Source organism: Theropithecus gelada, chromosome 3, assembly GCF_003255815.1.
Source record: "Theropithecus gelada isolate Dixy chromosome 3, Tgel_1.0, whole genome shotgun sequence".
NCBI lineage: Eukaryota > Metazoa > Chordata > Mammalia > Primates > Cercopithecidae > Theropithecus > Theropithecus gelada.
This window is the reverse complement of record NC_037670.1, coordinates 160069439-160090948: the sequence shown is the minus strand read 5'-3', so window position 1 is coordinate 160090948 and position 21510 is coordinate 160069439. Positions and strand designations below refer to the sequence as shown.

The following is a 21510-nucleotide window of genomic DNA, read 5'->3' as shown; positions in this document are numbered from 1 at the left end:
TCTGTTCTTGACTGATCCAAATATCTCCCTTTTAATATACAGTATGGGAAAAAAATTGTTTTTAATTTGACACAATGTGAAAAATTAGTCTGTGAACAAATCAAGAAGGAAAATGTATAAAAATAAAAGGAATAGTAAATTTTAATTTTAAAAAACATTTAAGGCCAGGCGGGGTGGCTCATGCCTTGTAATCCCAGCACTTTGGGAGGCCAAGGCGGGCAGATCACATGAGGTCGGGAGTTCAAAACTAGCCTGACCAACATGGAGAAACCCCGTTTCTACTAAAAATACAAAATTAGCCGGTGTGGTGATGCATGCCTGTAATCCCAGCTACTTGGGAGGGTGAGGCAGGAGAATCACTTGAACCCAGGAGGTGGAGGTTGTGGTGAGCCGAGATTGTGCCATTGGACTCCAGCCTGGGCAACAAGAGCGAAACTCCATCTCAAAAAAAAATCATTTAAGGTGACACTGTCATTCCAAATTTTAAACTCATACCCTGAAGGTAAAAGAGCATTGTCACTGGCTCCAAGAATGGGAAATAGTATTTCATATAATATTTTTGAGAAACAAGGAGAAAAAGGTCTGTATTTCACTACTACACTAAAAAGTTTCATTTAATATAACTCTGGATATCTTCCTATGCTTGTGCTTATGTATGTCAAGGATAAGACTCCTTCCAAAAACTTCATTAAGTGCTAACATGCTGTTTCTCATAACAAAATTACCTACAAGCAATTCACCTGTCACATCAGGTAGCTGGGATATTCCCCTCAATGCCAGTGCCCAGGCAAGTCTAACAGTGGCTTGGAGCCCAGGCAGTTTCCAAAGCTGAGAGTCCTGAAGACGAGAGTGAATTGTTGCAATGTACTGTTTTTCTGTCAACAGTGGAAGTTGATGAATCATATCTGAAAACACAAAAATAGAGCACTTTACCAAACACCAGATAAATTCTCACTTCTGATCACAGGAATAATGTCCGGAAGTCAGAAAATCTGAGCATTCTCACAGAAGAATAATGACTAATTAACATTAATTTCTATAAACCAAAAGGTACACTACTGTTGATTGTACACATACTAAAAACAAAAAAAGAAAATGACAATAATCCTAAATTCTAATTTCACTATTTTCAGTTATTTTTATAAGTGTACTACAAATAAACTAGAAAAAAGTTAGACATTCATTTTTTTCTGCACATAAATTCTAGAATATTAATCATGTTATCTAAAGATCATAAAAATTTTATTTACTTCATAGAAAACACAGGTCAAAGATAACATTACTGAAATGACAGTCACTGTCTCTCAGAATGTTTTAATAAAAAGTTTGAAAATGTAAATAAATGGTAACGAAACAAGCAATTAAGTAAATTAGGCATGTGCAATCATGAACATATATAATATATGCTTTAATACTTTCCATTCCAAATCCCCCCAAAAAACAGAAATAATTAACAGGACTGCAATTGTTTTTTAAATGTGATCTTATATATAAATATTCAAATATGAACGGATTGCACACACAGGAACAGAGCATTCTATTTTAGTAGCTAAAATATCATCCTTTTTAAATGTTATCCCCACAATTTTAAGTCTGACTTTTTTTAATGTAGGTAAATGTATAAAACTCAATACCGTCTCGTTCCTCTGTGCTTTGCTCTATAAAACTGGTATCAAAACAGTACAGAAGCGCCATAAGAAGAGCCAGATTCACTGCGTCCAGTGAGCCATTGGCCTCAACTGTCACTCTTTCCAAATGTCCAATAAGGAGGAGAGTGTCTTCTTTGCCTAAAGGTGACTGGCAAGCCCAGGCAAAAAGGCTTTCTGCAAGAGACTGTCTGCACTCCTTAATGAGATCAGAAACCTAGAAATAAAAACATATGACTATCAGCATAAACAAATTACAGTGAAGCCTGGTCTTATTCCAAAGTACAAACTACCTTTTACAAAGGCTAAAAAAAAAAACCTATCTAAATCCACAAGTGATCCTAAGATGTCACCTCTGGAATTCTGAACAAACCCTATTGTTTATTTCTTATCCTTAAGTTCCTTAAGAAATTGGGATGACTAATTTCTTGTTCACTTCATAAAAAGAGCTAGAATAGCACATAAATGACTATACAGAAGCTGAAACAACTGCAGGTCAATTTTATGGACACAGCTGACTACAAACTTTAATATACATTATGAGCTGACTATAATCAACAATAATTTATTGTATACTGTATTGTCAAACAGTAGTACAGTGAATTTTGAATGTTCCCAACACAAAGAAATAATAAACGTTTGAGGTGATGGATATGCTAATTATGTTGATTTGATTATTACATATCATACATATGTATCAAAATATCACACTGTACCCTATACATATATACAATTTTGGGTCAAAGAAAAATAATAAAAGCAAAAAAAAGAAAAGTGGCAATCACACATGGTGTCACTACATAATTCATCTTGAAAAACTGAATATTCTAATTGTCATGTTTCTGCCTCTGAGATTTGACAGACAACTCATGAATTGATTTCATTGAACCCTTGCCTCTTTGCGATGTTTTTCACTGCCCAAACCTCTCTCTCGCTGTAGTTTCTCAAACTCATTATTCACATCAATCTGTGACACCAGGGTAAGAACTTTGTAAGTCAATCCTTGCTCCATCAGCTCATCTGTAAAGCGTGTTGTCATTGAAGCCAGCTCTGGACTGTAATGAAAAGAAATCAATAAACTATGTGAAACAATATTGCTCATGCTTCTTCATAATAATAGATATAGCAAATGCTCTTTTTTTTTGAGACAGAGCCTTGCTCTGTCACCCAGGCTGGAGTGCAGTGGCGTGATCACCGCTCACTGCAGCCTTGACCTCCCAGGCTCAGGTCATTCTCCCACCTCAGTGTTCCAAGTAGCTGGAACTGCAGGTGCATGCCACCATGCCCAGCTAATTTTTCTATTTTTTGTAGAGATGGGATTTCATCATGTTGCCCATGCTGATCTAAAACTCCTGAGCTTAAGTGATCCTTGTAATCTGTAATCTGTAGACTGTAATCTGTAATCTCAGCACTTTGTAATCCAAAAATAATTAGAACCACTGCATCTGGGTCCAAATTATTTTTTATTTATAAACACAATAAAACAGATTTAAATTGTTATATCTTTCTTGGCAGAATGAGAGAGTATATTACTCAGCTTGTTACATACTGCTCAGATTGTATATAAAAAGGGAAATATTGTCATTCTTCAAGTAATTTCAAATTAACCCCTGAAATCCCAAGAAGTAAAAAGACCTGAGTTCTAGGGTCCATGTCTTTCCCCGTCTAGACTGTATCAAGGCTTTCAAGGAATTCGCAATGCATCGCTTTCCATCCCAGTACAAAAGAACAGCTACTAATCCTCTGGTAAGGCCAGGAAAATGTGGCTGTTGGTGCTCTCCTAAAAAAGGAAGTTGAGAAACAATATTATTAATAAACACATATGTGTTTAGGAAGAGACAAAAATCAATTTAACAACGTTCAGTTCAAAGAATCACAGTCACTCAGGGCTTAAGGGGCCATGGGGTCCTCTACTACAAACATCCATCTACTGTCTAACTTCTTGCTCAACATATTCTAGGGCCATCCAACTTATCCCTAAACACCAGCAGGGACATGGAATTCACCATTTTCCATACTCCCAATTTTTAACTCTCACACTCACCTGTGATTTTCTACATACTGGGTGAGAATCTTTTGGTCTCACTGTTGTCCACTGAATTTAATTTTATTCAATGCCCATTTTACTATCTCATATGGAATCTTTCAAATATTTCTAAATTTCTTCCCTCAGAATCTTCTCTGAATAAATAACCTTTTTATAATTCAAGTTCATTCACCATTTTAACTGCTCTCCTTTGAATGAGTTCTACTTTTTTTTTTGAGACGGAGTTTCACTCTGTCACCCAGGCTGGAGTGCAGTGGCGCGATCTCACTGCAACCTCTGCCGCCTAGGTTCAAGCAATTCTCCTGCCTTAGCCTCCTGAGTAGTTAGGATTATAGGCACTTGCCATCGCTCCTGGCTATTTTTTGTATTTTTAGTAGAGACGGGGTTTCACCATGTTGGTCACGCTGGTCTTGAACTCCTGACCTTGTGATCCACCTGCCTTGGCCTCCCAAAGTGCTGGGATTACAGACGTGAGCCACCACCCCCGGCTAAGTTTCACTTTTTTTAAGAGTACTTTGCCTATAGTTTCAGTTTCATTTCCTATAGCTTTCTTTTCCCCTTACTGCAATTACTCCTCCACTCTACTACTTTTTGTTCCCCAAATTCATCACCTTGCTTCACCCTCTTGCACAGGCAATTTCTTCTGCCTGGATGCCCTTCATCCTCCCAAATAACCACCTATTCCACCTGATGTATGCTTACTCATTTTGCAACATCTACCTTAAACTTCATGATGTTGTTAAGACTTCTCTGTATAATCAAGGTCCATCTAATACCTTCTCTCTGGACCATCTCTAAATCTTGCACAAAACTGCATCAATGTACTTAATTGTGTCAAAATCATTTGTTTCCACATCATTCTCAATTATTAAAATATGAGCTTATTTACATTAGTTGAGATTTTATTCATCTTTATATCACTGGAGTGATATAATTAACACCATGCCTGGCACATGGTAGGTATAGAAGAAATGTTTGTTAAATGAAAGTTCTGAGTTAAACTCAAAACTCAAGCATGTCTAGTGAACATCCCCCTCATTCTCAATATCATACTTCTTTTAATGCAGTCTTAGGTCAAAAAGGATTTTGGCAGCCATATATTATTTTTAGACATATTAAAATTTGTTCAACTGAAATGCCCATATCTTCTTCAAATGGCTCCTCCGTTATAATCAAAACAAACTACTTATAATATAGAAATTTTTCTCTCTTTTCTCTATACAGCAACCAGAGAAATAATTTCAGAGTTAGAATGAATTATGTAATGTCTCTGCTTAAAGCCCTCATCAACAACTTTCCATTGCAATCAGCATAAAATCCAAATACCTTTCATAGTATGCAAAATCAAACATGCTCTGATTCCTGCTGTATGTGCATCTTCCTTTGCTTTCCCTCTAATTAATGATGCTCCAGCCCCAATGGTCTTTTTATCCTTAAACACGCCTTTATTCCCACCTCAAGCACTGGCTGCTTGCTCTCCCTGGAAAAGCCTTACCCAATAGGTCTGGGTGGCTGGAACCTTCTCATCATTTAGGTCACAAGTCAAATGACCCCATCTTAGAGAGGCTTTCTCTACAGACCCTACTTAGAGTTGCCCTAGTCAGCCTCCACCTCTCTATATCCCACTGCTTTATTTTCTTCCTAGTACTCTGTATTATTGAAATCATCTTCTTTTTCACCTATTGTGAATAGGTGAAAACACATTATCTGAATTACTCTCTCAAAAAGAAATTCCCGAAAAGCAGTGACCTTACCTGCCTACTCACTGACAGCAAGGGTTTTGTGCTGTAAAATTTCTGAGACGTCGTTAACAATTCTGATCACTAATGACCTTACCTGCCTACTCACCAACAATTAGTGCTTTGTGCTATAAAATTTCTGAGATGTCTTTAATAATTCTGACGCTAAACTGAAGCTTTCCTTTCAATCAAAGGTTAAAAAAGGCTAGCCAGGGGTGGTGGCATGTGCCTATAATCCCAGCTACTCGGGAGGCTGAGACAGGAGAATCACTTGAACCCGGGAAGTGGAGGTTGTAGTGAGCTGGTATCGTGCCACTGCATTCTAGCCTGGGTGACAGAGCGTGACTCCATCTCTAAATAAATAAATAAGCAAAGAAAGATTAAAAAAGGAAATATTTTGAACATGGTTTTACCAAACTGCATCCTTTAAAACTATGATAGAATCTAAACAATAAACTATTTTAAACTATAAGTCATTTTATAATTTTGCATTATTTTACCACTGTTTCAGTTAAATGTCAACCTACCAGCAAGAAGAAGCTCAACAGCTGCCAATTCTCCAATATCAAAGAGGTCACTGAGAATAAAGGCTTCTTTAATGAGCTGTTCAGGAAGAAGTCGAGTTCCCTGTTGACCCTGAATGGCGACTCCCTCTGTACTGGCTTTCTGAACCTTCTCATGCTGTTGAACATTTTTTGGCTACAATGATAAAATTGTAATTGTTATGAAAATAGCACACTGGAGACAAGGTCCCAAAGTGTTACCTACAGAAGCTTATTCATGATAATTCAGCCTGGTAACATGACAAACAGAAGTATTTCTTATCATTCTTAGGAGCAATGACCATCTTTTTATTCTCCATAATAATTGCACATTTTAAAATAACTAAGAGTATAAATGGATTGTTTGGAAAACAAGGGATAAATGCTTGAGGGGATGAATGATACCCCATTCTCCACGATGTGATTATTTCACACTGCATGCCTGTATCAAAACATCTCACATACTTCATAAATTTAGAACAGACTTTTATGAGGTAATAGTTTACGTAACCTTAAACTTTTTATTCCAATACGACCTTGTCAATAACTGTGACTGCTAAACTCTGAACTAAAAAATTTGGAGAAAATATACAAAATAGCATACTATTTTTCAAGTTTCTACAGAACTTTTAAACTATATTATAAATAAAAATAACAAGGTCTTCAAATGGTACATAACAAATGGATATATGAACTGTTTAATTACTTAGTAGAGCAAGTAACTGTTTATTAATGTTACATAAAATGTGGTCTTATTTCCTAAAAGATTATTTGGCGCAAACATTTAACATATGACATACAGTACAGAATTACCTGACAGATCATAAAATCTAGTTTCAGAACTTAAAGGTTACACATTGGTCATTGAATCTAGCTCCTCTATTACAGATAGAAAACTTGACATCTGGATAAGTCAGGTAACTTATCTGTGGTCATAAAACTCTCTAGTGGTAGAGCCAAGACTGGAAATCACCCCAACTGGCTCCCAAGCTGGGGCTCTTTCTAATAAAAAAAAGAAAAAAAAAAAAAAAAAAAAAAAAGCTAAAAAGCAAAAAGCCATTTCTTGTAACGCAATCCCATAAATAGTTCTTAGATGGCTTCCTTGCTGTACACAAAAGAAAAGTGCCAGACTGGGTGTGGTGGGTCACGCCTGTAATCCTAGAACTTTGAGAGGCTAAAGCAGGCAGATCACTTGAGGCCAGGAGTTCAAGACCAGCCTGGCAAACATGGTGAAACCCCATCTCTAATACAAAAAAAATTAGCTGGACATGGTGGCAGGCATCTGTAATCCAGCTACTTGGGAGGCTAAGGCAGGAGGATTGCTTGAACATGGGAGGGAGGCTGCAGTGAGCCGAGATCATGCCACTGCACTCCAGACTGGGTGACAGAGTAAGATTCTGACTCATACACACACACACACAAAGGAAGTGTCAAACAACAAGAAAAGCATTTTCCAAGTTTGAATCCCCTCCACTAAAGTACTCTATTCCTATTGCAAAGAATTTCAAGATGCAAAAAATAAAGATACACAAGAATTAATTCGTTCCACTAACACAACTTACATAATACTATAAACACTGTAAAATAATACTTAAAATGTTAACATATATCTGGAAATAAACAAAATAATCAATCTTAGCAAGCTTAGATGTATTACCAACTAGAGGTCAGAAATTCTAAGGCAGTTAGTATTTCTGGAATACACTAAATTTCTTAAATAGTCTTCAAATATTATTAAGTTTATCTCCTAGCTAAACATAATATTAACTTCTATGGAGAATAAAGACATAATCATTTCTCCTAAGAAAAATTCCATTAAAATCACAGCAGGGCACAGTGGCTCACATCTGTAATTCCAACACTTTTTGAGACCAAGGCAGGAAGATCACTTGAGGTCAGGAGTTCAAGACCAGCCTGGGCAACATATCTAGACTCTATCTCTAAAAAAAATTAGCTGGGCATGGTGGCACACACCTGTAGTCCCAGCTACTCAGGAGTGAGGAGCCAGAAGAACGCTTGAACCCAGGAGTTTGAGGCTACAGTGAGCTATAATCAGGCCACTGCACTCCAGCCTGGAGGACAGAGCAACACCCTGTCTTTAAAAGATATCTAGAAAAGAAAATCACCGAATCACTGGAGACAGGTAACATATTTTCATTACATACATTAAGAGTTTACTTCCAAAGATCTACTATTTGATAGCACAACAGGGTGATGATAGCCAATAATAATTGCACATTTTAAAATAACTAAGAGTATAAATAGATTGTTTGGAAAACAAAGGAAAAATTCTTGAGGGGATGAATGATACCCCATTCTCCACGATGTGATTATTTCACACTGTATGCCTGTATCAAAACATCTCTTGTACCTCTTAAATATATACATCCTTTATGTACCCACAAAAATTAAAAATTAAAAAAATGTTTTTAAAATAGTTTTTGCAGCTGGCATGGTGGCTCACGTCTGTAATCCCAGCACTTTGGGAAGCTGAGGCAGGAGGATCACTGAGACCAGGAGTCCAAGACAAGCCTGGGCAACAAAGTTAGACCCTGTCTTTTTTTTTTTAAGTGTTTAGGGGCACATGTCATCAGGACTTCATGAGACTGTGTCATAGTAAATAAATTTCTGAAAAGAATCCGAAAATTAAAAAAAGAAGAAGAAGAAAAAAAGAGTTTACTTGCTTCCTCAATCTTTAAACAAACAAAAAAAAAACCAAAAAAAAACTGAAAAAGAAAATTTCTTACCGGATTTTTGAACAATGAGATGAAGTCAGGTTTGTGTTTCTTTAAAATCTTATCAAGAAGGTGAACAGCTTCAGGTTGTCTTCTCCAAAGAGCATTTCCCACTTTATGCCAAATGTCTTTGTAAGGACCCCATAGACTAGCAGCTTAAAGAAAAAAATAAATGAAACCACCGTCAAAGAAAACATACACTTGAAAAATAGTATGAGGTTACCATCTACACATTTTAGTTACACTCACAGCTACTTTTTCATCTAGGAAGGTATCTTAATTAATATAATTATCAACTATATTATAAATAACTATAATTAGTATGTTACATTAACTATATTAAAAATCATTTAATATAATAAATGATTGATATATTGATTGATATATTGATAATGATTGATGATTGATATAAATGATAATTATATATCAACGTACTGATTAAGAGACACTAATATAAAAGCATAGTTTATTAAAATTCTCAAGCATTGATATAAAGACATCACTTTATCTGACTCGTAAAATAAATCCTGACTTCAGGTCAGGCACAGTGGCTCAAGCCTGTAATCCTGGCACTTTGGGAGGCCGAGGCGGGCAGATCACTTGAGGTCGGAGTTCGAGACCAGCCTGGCCAATATGGTGAAACCGCGTCTCTACTAAAAAGACAGTAATTAGCTGGGCGTGGTGATGGGTGCCTGTAATCCCAGCTACTCAGGAGATTGAGGCAGGAGAATCACTTGTATCCAGGAGGCGGAGGTTGCAGTGAGCCAAGATCGCACCACTGCCTTCCAGCCTGGGCAACAGAGTGAGACAGCATCTCAAAATAAATAAATAAATAAATAAGTGGATCTCTGGCCAGGCGAGGTGGCTCACACCTGTAATACCAGCACTTTTGTAAGCTGAGGCCAGTGGATCACCTGAGGTAAGGAGTTCTGACCAGCCTGGCCTACATGGCAAAATTCTGTCTCTACTAAAATATACAAAAAACTAGCCAGGCATGGTGGCGCACACCTGTAATCCCAGCTACTCAGGAGGCTGAGGCAGGAGATTTGCTTGAGCCTGGGAGGTGGAGGTTGCAGTGAGCCGAGATCGTGTCACTGCACTCCAGCCTGGGTGACAGAGTGAGACTCCATCTCAAAAAACAAAAAACAAAAAAATTTAAGCTCCATAAATTAACAGTAAAGTATCGAAGAAGATAAGACAAACAATCCTTGTCTTAAAGCTCACAAGTTGGGGAGATACAATGTACATAAGTGAAATATTCCAGTAAAGGAATATGATTGTTGGCACAAACAATAAAATAATTTCAAAAGATCAAACTGATGGTCAGAGTTGGCTAAGGAATGGCTGCACTTGTGCAGCGTTTGAAGGATGAGGAAAATCTGGGCAACAAACAACAGCTAAGAATAAGTGTGAGCAAAGGATCAGAGACAGGTGTGAGGGTGTGAAAGAGAATTCACAGAGCAGTAGCAAGATTAAAGAGGCAGGAGTAGTGCTTTCAAACTCTGACTATAATCCATAGTAAGAAATATTTCACGTTTCAACCCAGTACACATGTATATACAAAACTGAAACAAAAGTATTATATAAAATACTAAAACTCAGGCTGGCTCTCACCTATAATCCCAGCACTTTAGAAGGCCGAGGCGGGGAGATCACTTGAGGCTAGGAGTTCGAGACCAATCTGGCCAACATGGTAAAAACCGGTCTCTACCAAAAATACAAAAATATTAGCTAGGAGTGGTGGCACACACCTGTAATCTCAGGTACTCATGAGGCTAAGCACCAGAATTGCTTGAACCTAGGAGACAGAGGTTGCAGTGAGCCTAGATGGTGCCACTGCACTCCATCCTGGGCAACAGAGCAAGAATCTGTCTCAATAACAACAATAAAAAACTAAAATAAATTCATTTATTACATTTAATGTATGTATATTGTGTTCTGATATTTTGTGTTCTATCCAATTTTTGGTGAGGGGTCCACTAAATTGATTTTATCTTTATTGTTTTTAAGATACAGTCTCACTCACTCTGTCACCCAGGCTGGAGTGCAGTGGCACAATCTCCGCTGACTACAACTTTCACCCCCCAGGTTCAAGTGATTCTCCTGCCTCAGCTTCCTGAGTAGCTGGGGTTACAGGCACGCCACCACGCCCATCTAATTTTTGTATTTTTATTAGAGATGAAGCTTCACCATTTGGCCAGGTTGGTCTCGAACTCCTGACATCAAGTAATCTGCCCGCCTCGGCCTCCCAAAGTGCTGGGATTACAGGCGTGAGCCATGGCGCCCGGCCTCTAGTAAACTGATTTTAGACTCACCATTTAAAAAATATGACCCTAAAGCTAAAGTTTCCTGTTTGGAAATAAGCAGATAAGGTAACCCTGTGTTTAGACTCTGAAGGAAAAACTGGTCAAAACCAATCAATCACTCAACAGATGAAACTTAAAACTAACTATAGCCTAAACATTAAAGATTGTAAACAGGTTAAACTGCTGAGAAAACCCAAATCCAAATAAAGTTACCAGGATATAAGAATAACATGAAAGATAACTGTAATGTAATTAAATACATCATAAACCAATGAACAATGATGTCAGATGATGCAATGTAATGAAAAAAAAATTTTTTTTTGAGACACGGTCTCACTTTGTCACCCAGGCTAGAGTACAGTGGCGCCATCTCAGCTCACTGTAGCCTCGACCTCCTGGGCTGAAGAGATCCTCCCACTTCAGCCTCCTGAATAGCTGGGACTACAGGTGTGCAACCACAACCGCCTAATTTTTGTTTGGTTTTTTTTTCTCCTTTTTTTGGGTAGAGACGGGGTTTCACCATGTTGTCCAGGCTCGTCTCACACTCCTGGACTCAAGCAATCTGCCCACCTTGGCCTTCCCAAGTGCTGGGATGAAAGGCATGAGCCACCACACCCAGGCTGAAAAAAAAAAATTGTAAAGGGTAGATATACAAGGAGAGGATGGACTAAACCAGTGGAGCTGGATCATCTATTCATACTTTCATTCACTATCAAATATTTACTGAGGGACCTTATAGATATAGACTGAGCAAGACAGACAGAATCCCAAGCCTCATGGAATTAATAAATTGATAAGACTGACAGACATTAAACAAAGAATTCCAGGCCAGGTGCAGTGGCTCATACCTGTAATTTCAGCACTTTGGGAAGCTCAAGTGTGCAGATCACGAGGTCAGGAGTTTGAGACCAGCTTGGCCAATATGGTGAAACCTCGTCTCTACTAAAAACACAAAAATTAGCTGGGTGTGGTGGTGCACACCTGTAGTCCCAGCTACTCAGGAGGCTGAGGCAAGAGAAATCGCTTGAACCCAGGAGGCAGAGGTTGCAGTGAGCTGAGATCGTGCCACTGCACTCAAGCCTGAGCAACACAGCAAGACTCTGTCTCAAGAAACAAAACAAAACAAAAAAACAAAGAACTCCAAAGATACCAGTATAATAAAAGATATGATGAAGTACAGAGTGCTATGAGAGTATATGAAAGAGAGAACCTATTCCGAAGATTAGGGCAGGAAGTGAAGCGTCGGGTCTTTGATGTGGGGATGTGGAAGAATGGGAATCTGCATATCTATATCTTCCTTACATAGAGAGATCATCCAATTCCCTGCTTTGCTTCTCCTGCTTTGGTCTCACACTTGCCAATCTTCTGATTAAAAATATAGCTCGACATACAAATTTCTAGTATGAAGAAGGTGCTGACAAAGCAACGTGAATACCTATGCAGACATACTTCCCATTAAAGAGCAATAACTGGCGGACGGGGATGGTGGCTCATCCCTGTAACCCCAGCACTTCGGGAGGCCAAGGCTAGGAGTTCGAGACCAGTCTGGCCAAAATGGTGAAACTCTGTCTCTAGAGAAATACAAAAATTAGCCAGCTGCAATGGTGCACACCTGTAAATCCAGCTACAAGGAATTTTGAGGCACAAGAATCGCTTGAATCTGGGAGGCAGAAGTTGCAGTGAGCTGAGATTACACCACTGCAATCCAGCCTTGGCAACACAGCAAGACTCTTTCTCAAAAAACAAACAAACAAACAAATAAATAAATAAATAATAAAATAATAAGAGCAATAAATGGCACACTGGCTTATGTATCTGTCTTTTCTGAATTTGATTAGCGAATAATCAATGAATGGGACCTAATCAACTCTAAATACTCTGAAAAAAATCAGATTTCTGTGCCTGCCAAAATGAGGACCTAGATCCTGGTGACTAGCTGACTTTCCTCAGGATGATTTTCTTGGCCCTCTCTCTAACTGCAAAGGATAGAGTAGGTTTCAGCCTTGGATTCCAGGCCCATGATGGAATTTTTCCTATTAGTAAATGGCAAAGTTTCCAGTAGTAGATGACAAAATGAAACTGGCATTGTAGGACAATGGTGTTCTAGTGTGGTTGATAGACTAGAACAGGCAGTGTCAGGAAACAAGGATAATAGGTAAGTAAGCCACTTATAAGAAAATGGAACCCGGAGGTCAAGGCAGGTGGATCACCTAAGGTCGGGAGTTCAAGACCAGCCTGATCAACATAGAGAAATCCTATCTCTACTAAAAATGCAAAATAAGCCGGGCATGGTGGCAGGCACCTGTAATCCCAGCTACTCGGGAGGCTGAGGCAGGAGAATCGCTTGAACCCAGGAAGTGGAAGTTGCAGTGAGCCAAGATCGCGCTATTGCACGCTAGCCTGGGCAACGGGAGTGAAACTCCATCTCAAAAAAAAAAAAAAAAAATATATATATATATATATATATATATGAAAATAGAACCTAAACTAGGATGAGGACAGTACAGGAGGAAGAAAAGGTCTGTTAGTAACAGAAAGGACTCAGAATTGGTTAGCAAATGGCACAAGGTATAAAGGGAAGGTATTAATGATGACTCCTGCGCAAATCTGAAATATACCTTACCAAAGACATTTCAGAAATCTGATAAAGTGCTGACAAAAGTTAATTTTCTCTCCTTCATTTTAAATATTAATTAATACACAGTAGGACCTCTGAAAAACTAATAAATGTCCTTGTACTATACATATTTAGTGTAGTAAGCTCAGTGAATGGTAGGGAAAAATCCAATTTTTCCCCCAATAATGGCAGGCATCCAATTAAAGGTCAAAACTCTACAATAGGCCAGGTACAGTGGCTCACACCTGTGATCCCAGTACTGTGGGAGGCCAAGGGAGGCAGATCACTTGAGGTCAGGAGATCGAGTCCAGCCTGGCCAACATGTTGAAGCCCTGTCTCTACAAAAAATACAAAAAAAAAATTAGCCAGGCATGGTGGCGTGCGCCTGTAATCCCAGCTACTCAGGAGGCTAAGGTGGGAGAATCACTTGAACCCAGGAGGCAGAGGTTGCAGTGAGCCGAGAGCACACCCACTGCACTCAAGCCTGGAAGACAGAGTGAGACTCCATCTCAAAAAACAAACAAACAAACAAACTCAACAATAAAAAAACAAGTACACTGGCCTACTTAGTTCGTCATTAATATCAACATAGCACCAAAGGGCCAGGCAAGGTGGCTCACACCTGTAATCCTAGCACTTTGGGAGGCTGAGGTAGGCCTCCCAAGGTTCAAGGAGCTTAAGTGCAGGAGTTCAAGACCAGCCTGGGCCACATGGCAAAACCCTGTCTCTACTTAAAAAAAAAAACAGGCCGGGCGTGGGGGCTCACGCTTGTAATCCCAGCACTTTGGGAGGCCAAGGCAGGCAGATCACAAGCTCAGGAGTTCAAGTCCAGCATGGCCAACATGGTGAAACCCCATCTCTATTAAAGATACAAAAAAAAATTAGCTGGGCGTGGTGGCACACACCTGTAATCCCAGCTACTTGGGAGGCTGAGGCAGGAGAATCGCTTCAACCCAGGAGGCAGAGGTTACAGTGACCTGAGATCGTGTCATTGCACTCCAGTCTGGGTGACAGGGTAAGACTCCATCTCAAAAAAAAAAAAAGCTGGGCATAGTGGCTTGTTCTATAGTCTCAGCTACTCATGAGGTTGAAGTGGGAGGATCACCTGAGTCTCAGAGGTAGAGGCTGTAGTATGCCATGATTGAGCCACTGCAGTCCAGTGTGGGCAAGAGAGTGAAACTTCGTCTCAAAAAAGAAAAACAAAAAACAAAAAAACAAAAACAAAAACAAAAAACACCAAAGGTAGCTACAACAGAGAGTTATCTTCAATCTGCCTTGAGTTTGACCAATTTTAGTAATACTTTTTTTTTGTTTGTTTTTTGTGACAGGGTCTTGCTGTCACCCAGGCTGGTGTTCAGTGAGGCAATCACAGTTCACTACAGCCTCAAACTCCTGAGCTCAAGCAACCTCCTGCCTCAGCTTCTCTAGTAGCTAGGATTACAGTTGCGCACCACTAGACTTGGCTAATTTTTGTATTTTTTGTAGAACTGGGGTGTTACTATGTTGCCCAGGCTCATCTTGAAGTCCTAGCTTCAAGTGATCCTCCCTCCTCAGCCTCCTAAAGTGCTGGGATTACAGCAAATACCTTTTTACTGATTACAAATGAAGGGACACTATAAATTTTTCAAAATTACTAAATATGTACTTTTAACATGTAGTTTAGTCAGTTGAGAAATACATTTCTTTTCCTTAATGTTTAGGGATACCTCCAGCAAATCACATTTACTCACTCACTCACCATGTGTAAAGTACTGGTAAGATTACACTGTAGTAAGGAAAAACATTAATCATAATCATACATAAACGTAAAATCTGGTCAGGCGCGGTGGCTCACGCCTGTAATCCCACCACTTTGAGAGGCCAAGGCAGGCAGATCACGAGGTCAGGAGATCAAGACCATCCTGGCTAACACAGTGAAACCCCATCTCTACCAAAAATACAAAAAATTAGCCAGGCGTGATGGCATGCGCCTGTAGTCCCAGCTACTCGGGAGGCTGAGGCAGGAGAATCGCTTGAACCCGGGAGGCGGAGGTTGCAGTGAGCCGAGATCACAACACTGCACTCCAGCCTGGGCAACAGAGTAAGACTCCATCTTAAAAAAAAAAAAAGTAAAATCCAACTGTGGTCAGGATATGAAGGATATGAAGGAGAGGTAGCCAGAGCAAGAGATCACATTATAGGGGAATCTGACTTAGCCAGAGAGGCAGGAGGAGAGAATTATCCATGAGGAAGTGATAACTAGGCTGAAATCTGAAGAACAAAAGTGGTAGTTAACTGACAGGTGGGAGGTGAAGACATGCATTCCAGGAAGAGGACATGTGGGTTTCTATGGCAAGAGGGAATGCGACATGTCAAAGAACTCAAAAGGCCAAGAGAGCTGCAGTACAGAAAACGGGTTTGGCAAGATCATCACATAGGGCTCACCTGCCCACGTTAAAGAATTTTGATGGCTGGGCGTGGTGGCTTAGGCCTGTAATCCCAGCGCTTTGGGACACCGAGGCAGGCAGATCACGAGGTCAGGGGATCAAGACCATCCTGGCCAACATGGTGAAACCCTATCTCTACTAAAAATACAAAAATTAGCTGGGCGTCGTGGCGCATGCCTGTAGTCCCAGCTACTCAGGAGGCTGAGGCAAGAGAATCGCTTGAACCCAGGAGGCAGAGGTTTCAGTGAGCCAAGATCACACCACTGCACTCCAGCCTGGTGATAGAGCCAGACTCCGTCTCAAAAGATTTTGGTTTTTACTCTAAAAGATCAAGTCAAATGAAGATTTAAAATATGAGGACTTTCTGCTCATGCCTATAATTCCAGCACTTTGGGAGGCCGAGGTGGGTGAATCATTGGAGGTCAGGAGTTCGAGGACAGCCTGGCCAACATAGTGAAACCCCATCTCTACTAAAAATACAAAAATTAGCCAGGTGTGGTGGCGGGCGCCTGTAATCCTAGCTGCTTAGGGAGGCTGAGGCAGGAGAATCTCTTGAATCTGGGAGGCAGAGGTTGCAGTGAGCTGAGATCATGCCACTGCACTACAGTCTGGGCAACAGAATGAGCCCGTCTCAAAATAAAAAATAAATAAATAAATAATTTTTTTAAAAGGGACTTTCTGAACTACAAGAAACAGAAGTTAACCCTATTGAGAGCTGTTTACAAGGATGGAAGAGACCAGAATGGGTGAAGGAATAGTAGGTATGAAGAGGGAGTCAGTGGGCTGGGCACAGCAGCTCAGGCCTGTAATCCAGCTACTAGGGAGGCTGAGGCAGGAGAATGGTTTAAACTTGGGAGGTGGAGGCTGCAGTGAGCTGAGACTGCACCACTGAACTCCAGCCTAGGCAGGGAGAGGGAGGCAGGGAGGAAGGGAGGGAGGAAGGAAGGAGATGGAGTCAGTGAATACTAACAAATCTTTTGACAGGTTTTACTAGGAAGAGGACAGTAAATGGAGTGAGGCATGAGATTATTAGTGGAGAGAAAGGAAAGAGCAAGACAGAGAAGTGAATATATAAGACAAAAAAAGGGTAACAGAAGAAGAACATGATGGGTGGGATTTACATTAGATAGGAAGACAGAGGAAAACTGATTCAAAAGGATGCAGACACACCTAGGTTTATAGGTTTGAGAGTGAATAAAGGGAGTTTATGCATGTTGGCTCCTATTTTTTCTGTGACTAGAAGTCTGAGGGTTTAGTTAGTCGCAGGTTGAAGATTTGAAGAGTGTGGAAAGGTCTGAAGTAGTCACTGCTGTGAACGGACGAGGTGACCAGACTATCACCGAAGGACTGCCAAGCAGTGTTAATAGTTGCTTATTCACAAGGATGTGAGTGTACTCAGCCGGGTTGATACAGGTCACAAGACCAGTTGTTATACAGCTGAAATACAAGCATAGGTCTTTTTTTTTTTTTTTTTTGAGACTGAGTCTTGCTCTGTCACCCAGGCTGGAGTGCCGTGGCCGGATCTCAGCTCACTGCAAGCTCCGCCTCCCAGGTTTACGCCATTCTCCTGTCTCAGCCTCCCGAGTAGCTGGGACTACAGGCGCCCGCCACCTCGCCCGGCTAGTTTTTTGTATTTTTTAGTAGAGAGGTCTTTTTTTTTTTTTAGACAGAGTCTCGCTCTGTCGCCCAGGCTGGAGCGCAATGGCATGATCTTGGCTCACTGCAACCTCTGCCTCCCAGGTTCAAGCGATTCTCCTGCCTCAGTCTCCCAAGTAGCTAGGATTACAGACAACTGCCATCATGCCAGGCTAATTTTTGTATTTTTGTAGAGACAGGGTTTCACCATGTTGGCCAGGCTGGTCTCGAACTCCTGACCTCAGTGATCTGCCTACTTCAGCCTCCCAAAGTGCTGGGATTACAGGCATGAGCCACCACACCCGACCAACCATAGGTCTTAGAACTCTACAATCTCTATATTTTTTCCTTACAACTCTAAGATGTTTGATTTTTTAAAACTAATTTAAAGGAAGCACATAACACAGAATGCAATCTCCACAAATTTTAAGTGTACAGTTCAGCAGTGTTAAGCATATTCACATTGTGCAACAGATCTTCAAAGCTTTTTTCATCTTGCAAAATAGGAACTCTATGCCCCCTAAACAACTCCCCATTTTCCCCTTTCCCAGCTCCTGGCAACCACCATTCTACTTTCTGTTTCTATGAGTTTGACTACTTCAGATACCTCATATAAGTGGAATCATGCAGTATTTGTGTCTTGTGACTGATTTCACTTAGTATGTCCTCAAGATTCATCCACATTGTTTTATGTGACAGGATTTCCTTCCTTTTTAAGGCTGCATAAAGATATTATGTATATGCATGTATACGTTATGTATATGCATATACATTATGTATATTGCATGTATATGACACATTTCCTTTACCCACTCAACCCGACATTCATTACTTGATGGAAAAAGAGTTCCTTCCCTACCACGTTTAGTTTTTTAAAAAAACCACCTCCTGACTCTTGGCTTTTAAAACTCTTGGTTTTACCGCTAACACGGTAAAACCCCGTCTCTACTAAAAATAAAAATAAAAATTAGCCCGGCGCGGTGGTGGGCGCCTGTAGTCCCAACCACTCCAGAGGCTGAGGCAGGACATTCCTTGAACCCGGGAGGCGGAGCTTGCAGTGAGTGGCGATCGCGCCACTGCACTCCAGCCTGGGCGACAGAGCGAGACTCCGTCTTAAAATAATAATAATAATAATAATAATAATAAGCCAGGCTAGCCAAGCATGGTGGCAGGCGCCTGTAATCCCAGTTACTTCGAAGGCTGAGGCAGGAGAATTGCTCGAACCCGGGAGGCTGAGGCTGTAGTGAGCCGAGATCATGCTACTGCACTCCAGCCTGGGTGACAGGGTGAGACTCCATCTCAAAAAGAGAAAAAAAAGAAAGGAAAATAAATGTATATACCCTGCGCGCTGGCTCACACCTGTAAACCTACCACTTTGGGAGGCAGAGGCAGAAGGATCGCGTGAGGACAGCAGTTCGAGATCAGCCTAGACAACATGGAGAAACCCCGCGTCTACTAAAAATACAAAAATTAGCCCAGCGTGGTGGCGCGTGCCTGTAATTCCAGCTACTCGGGAGGCTGAGGCAGGAGAATTGCTTGAACCTGGGAGGCAGAGGTTGCAGCGAGCCGGGATCGCATCACTGCACTCCAGCCTGGGAGGCAGAGCAAGACCCCATCTCAAAAACAAAAAATTAAAAAATAAAATAAAATAGAGAAATTATATATAACCACACGTATAACACGCAACCCTTGCTTTTAAGCATATCTAATTGGGAAGGAAGGACAGCAATATTAAGCATGTAACTTCATTACTAACCTTCTAATATATGTCTAATATCATAAAATGAATTAGGTTGTGCTTAAGTAGTAGCACTAAGTAGTTTAAGCACCTAAGACTGGCTTAGAATCATTAGATGTTTAACTCTGGGGACATTACGTAACTATTTGAAGTCTCTATTTCCAAATCTGTAAAATGGTGTATTTAACAGCAACTACTCCAAAGGTGTATAAATGGCAACTGAATGAGATAAGCACAATAATAAGCGTAAAGCTGGGATATAGTATGTGCTCAGTAAACATAGCTTTCATTATAATTTATCACAGCGTTTCTGAAATGATTTGATTTACAAAACAGATTTAGACAACTTTTCGAGAATATCAGTCCTGTGGAAAATAGAACCAATACTTTAAAAAGTGACTGTAAAGAAACAGAAAATGCACCCAGGAAAGAGTCCTTTTAAGTGAGATTCTTACAAGCATTTACCACACAAATGTACTCTTAATCTTGCCCGCGAAGTTCTGAGCATCTCAACCGAGGCATTAACATTCTAAGCGCCAAATTCTTTCCCCGGACTGCTCTGCCCATGAAGGACTTTCTGCATCCTTGCTCCGCCTACTATGCGACAGCAGCGTACCCCAGGAAATATGACAATCAAAATGCACTCACTCATTCAGACACCACTGGAGGGCGGTATCGCCCGAATTGAGAATCACCAAAAGAGGATCCACCCCAAATCTTCCAGAGTTCCTTTACTACCTTCTAGATTCAATTCCACCCCGAAAATCTACAGCTCCAAAGGTACAAGAACATCCAGGGCCTAACCACACCCGCAGAGTTAGGAGACGTCCGCTGAAGCCCCGCCACCCTCTTCCTGACCACCTTTCAGATGGCCGACTTCATCATCGGGAGTATTCGCTGCCTGCAAGATCTCCCACCCTCTAAGAACACCGGCGCCTACTTTCAGCCTCTGCTCGTGGCTGGAAAATATCTCGGGTCCTCTGGCTTCACTGCTGAAGACCTGACGCTATTCCGGCGAAATCTGGACCACAGACGCACAGCGGAACTTGGGGGTGAGGGGGCCAGGCTTAGCCCTGGGCTGTGAGAGATTAAACACCTGGGTCCAGCGGCCCAAGCCTCACTGCCTCGACTCTCAAACGCCAACTCAAGGGCTAGAGCTGCAGCACCGACGCGCGCCATTCAAACTGGGGAGGGGTGAGACTCTAGGCCTAGAATTAGGGAAAAGCAGGCACCGCACATAAGTTGGGTCCTAGACTCCGAGAAACCCCACGGTCTCGTCTCTCCCTGAAGACCTGGTCATCGCTCAGCTCAATCATCTCCTTTCTGTCTGGCCACACTTACCCGAATTTACCGCCAAAGGCGTCGCCATCTTAGAGGCGCACTAACAGAGCCCTTCTGCCGCATGGAGGCCCCGGGAAGGGGTGAGGCTGCCCTGAGTGAAGCCTGAACAAAAAGGCACCACGCTGTCCCCTCCACGCTGGGCCGTCCCAGGCGTACAGAAGGCTCCAGAATCTGCTCTGGGTCACAAGCATCAATTTTCATTGGGATTATTCCCATTCAAATAAGGCGAGGGCAACCACTTCAGAGACACGAGGTCCTCGATCGGACGTTCATCGTGTAGTGCATCCTGGGACTTGTAGTTTCTTTCTAATGATGAATTGGTTAAGTGGAGAGGAAAAAGTAAAGTGGAATAGAAAAAGATATTCTGAGAGTAGTTATTAAAATGACGCCCACTTATGAGATTATAAAAGCCGTAAATTCAAATCATTAGCTCCGTTTCAAGTTAAATCTTCCTTACAGTGGGGAGTGGAGTAAGGTGTGAAGTGTCTACACCTCAAAAAGTCATTGACCAGTTAAAAACTAAGTTTCCGTGACATTTCAATTTACCAAGTATGTTGTGTCAACATAGTTGCGTAGAGCGAAACAAATCATAATTTTTAACTATAAAATTTTCAAATGGATACAAAATTAGCATAGTGAACACGCAGCATCAATAACGCGGCCAATTTCCCACCACGGCAGCCCCAACCCACCCTTACCACCCCAGCACCCTATCCTCCCCACCCCCCGCCCCCGATT

At 41.0% G+C, this 21510-nt stretch overlaps 1 protein-coding gene across 2 annotated transcripts in view; it reads right to left on the bottom strand.

Annotated features, from left to right (window-relative positions):
* The window catches only part of NUP205 (nucleoporin 205), a 92732-nt gene extending 71901 nt beyond the window's left edge, over nt 1-20831 (bottom strand). Inside the window, exons 1-7 of one of the 2 annotated variants that reach the window (XM_025379843.1) lie at nt 20773-20831; nt 8722-8864; nt 5960-6131; nt 3282-3426; nt 2542-2701; nt 1635-1863; nt 730-905 (exon numbers count right to left, since the gene is read on the bottom strand). Coding sequence is in view for 1 of the 2 variants with exons in the window: in XM_025379842.1 (XP_025235627.1) it covers nt 741-905; nt 1635-1863; nt 2542-2701; nt 3282-3426; nt 5960-6131; nt 8722-8864; nt 20773-20800 (1042 nt within the window). In the remaining variant the exon portion in view is untranslated. The remainder of the gene's footprint in view (nt 1-729; nt 906-1634; nt 1864-2541; nt 2702-3281; nt 3427-5959; nt 6132-8721; nt 8865-20772) is intronic. The other variant, XM_025379842.1, reaches the window with a different exon arrangement.
* Between the last annotated feature and the right edge of the window lie 679 nt (nt 20832-21510).